This window comes from Pterocles gutturalis, unplaced genomic scaffold, assembly GCF_000699245.1.
Source record: "Pterocles gutturalis isolate BGI_N339 unplaced genomic scaffold, ASM69924v1 scaffold27707, whole genome shotgun sequence".
NCBI classification, from domain to species: domain Eukaryota; kingdom Metazoa; phylum Chordata; class Aves; order Pterocliformes; family Pteroclidae; genus Pterocles; species Pterocles gutturalis.
In genome coordinates, this window is record NW_010111166.1 from 21,852 (window position 1) to 22,347 (window position 496).

General features: G+C 54.8%; 1 protein-coding gene across 1 annotated transcript in view; it reads right to left on the bottom strand.

The window, feature by feature from the left end:
- Positions 1-423: 423 nt before the first annotated feature.
- Positions 424-496, bottom strand: part of LOC104461915 (ventricular zone-expressed PH domain-containing protein homolog 1-like) — a gene marked incomplete at its 5' end in the record, with an annotated part of 13,198 nt that continues 13,125 nt past the window's right edge. Inside the window, one exon of the mRNA XM_010073660.1 lies at positions 424-496. This exon is cut by the window's right edge and continues 158 nt beyond it. Within this exon, the coding sequence (XP_010071962.1) occupies positions 424-496 (73 nt within the window).

A 496-nucleotide genomic window follows, 5' to 3' on the forward strand; every position in this document is an offset into this window, starting at 1 on the left:
GGAAAATTATCTTTTTATAGACAGAAAGTGATTGAGGAAAGCAGAAAGTCCTTATGTGCCTGAATGCTCTCGGTGGTGTCTAAAGCCACCGAGACCTTGTCCATCTCAGAAGTGCAGGGGCTGGGGTCCAGGTTTGTTTCAAGTCATGTCTCCTGGCTTGCAGGCCACTCATCTGAAGAAAAAGCTGCATTTCACACGTGGACGTGGAACCTCCATGGTGGCACTCCATCACCTGGTAGCACCATCAAGGCATTGGACCTCTCGTTCTGCACAAAGTTCTCCCTGGCCCATGCCAACCCACAGTCTCCCATGGCCCCGTTTCAGAGGTGAAGGAGGTCCATGGTATGGCGGTGGGATGCTCTGTGCTGGAGTGGTCCTGGCCACGTTGGGTTTTCTGGCATGGCCGTGGAGGTCCCAGCAGCTCTACAGGTAGGTGGTGGCCTCTCGGCTCTCCCGCTCTCTAGCCTGTGCGACGGCAACGTTGATGCACTGAAGC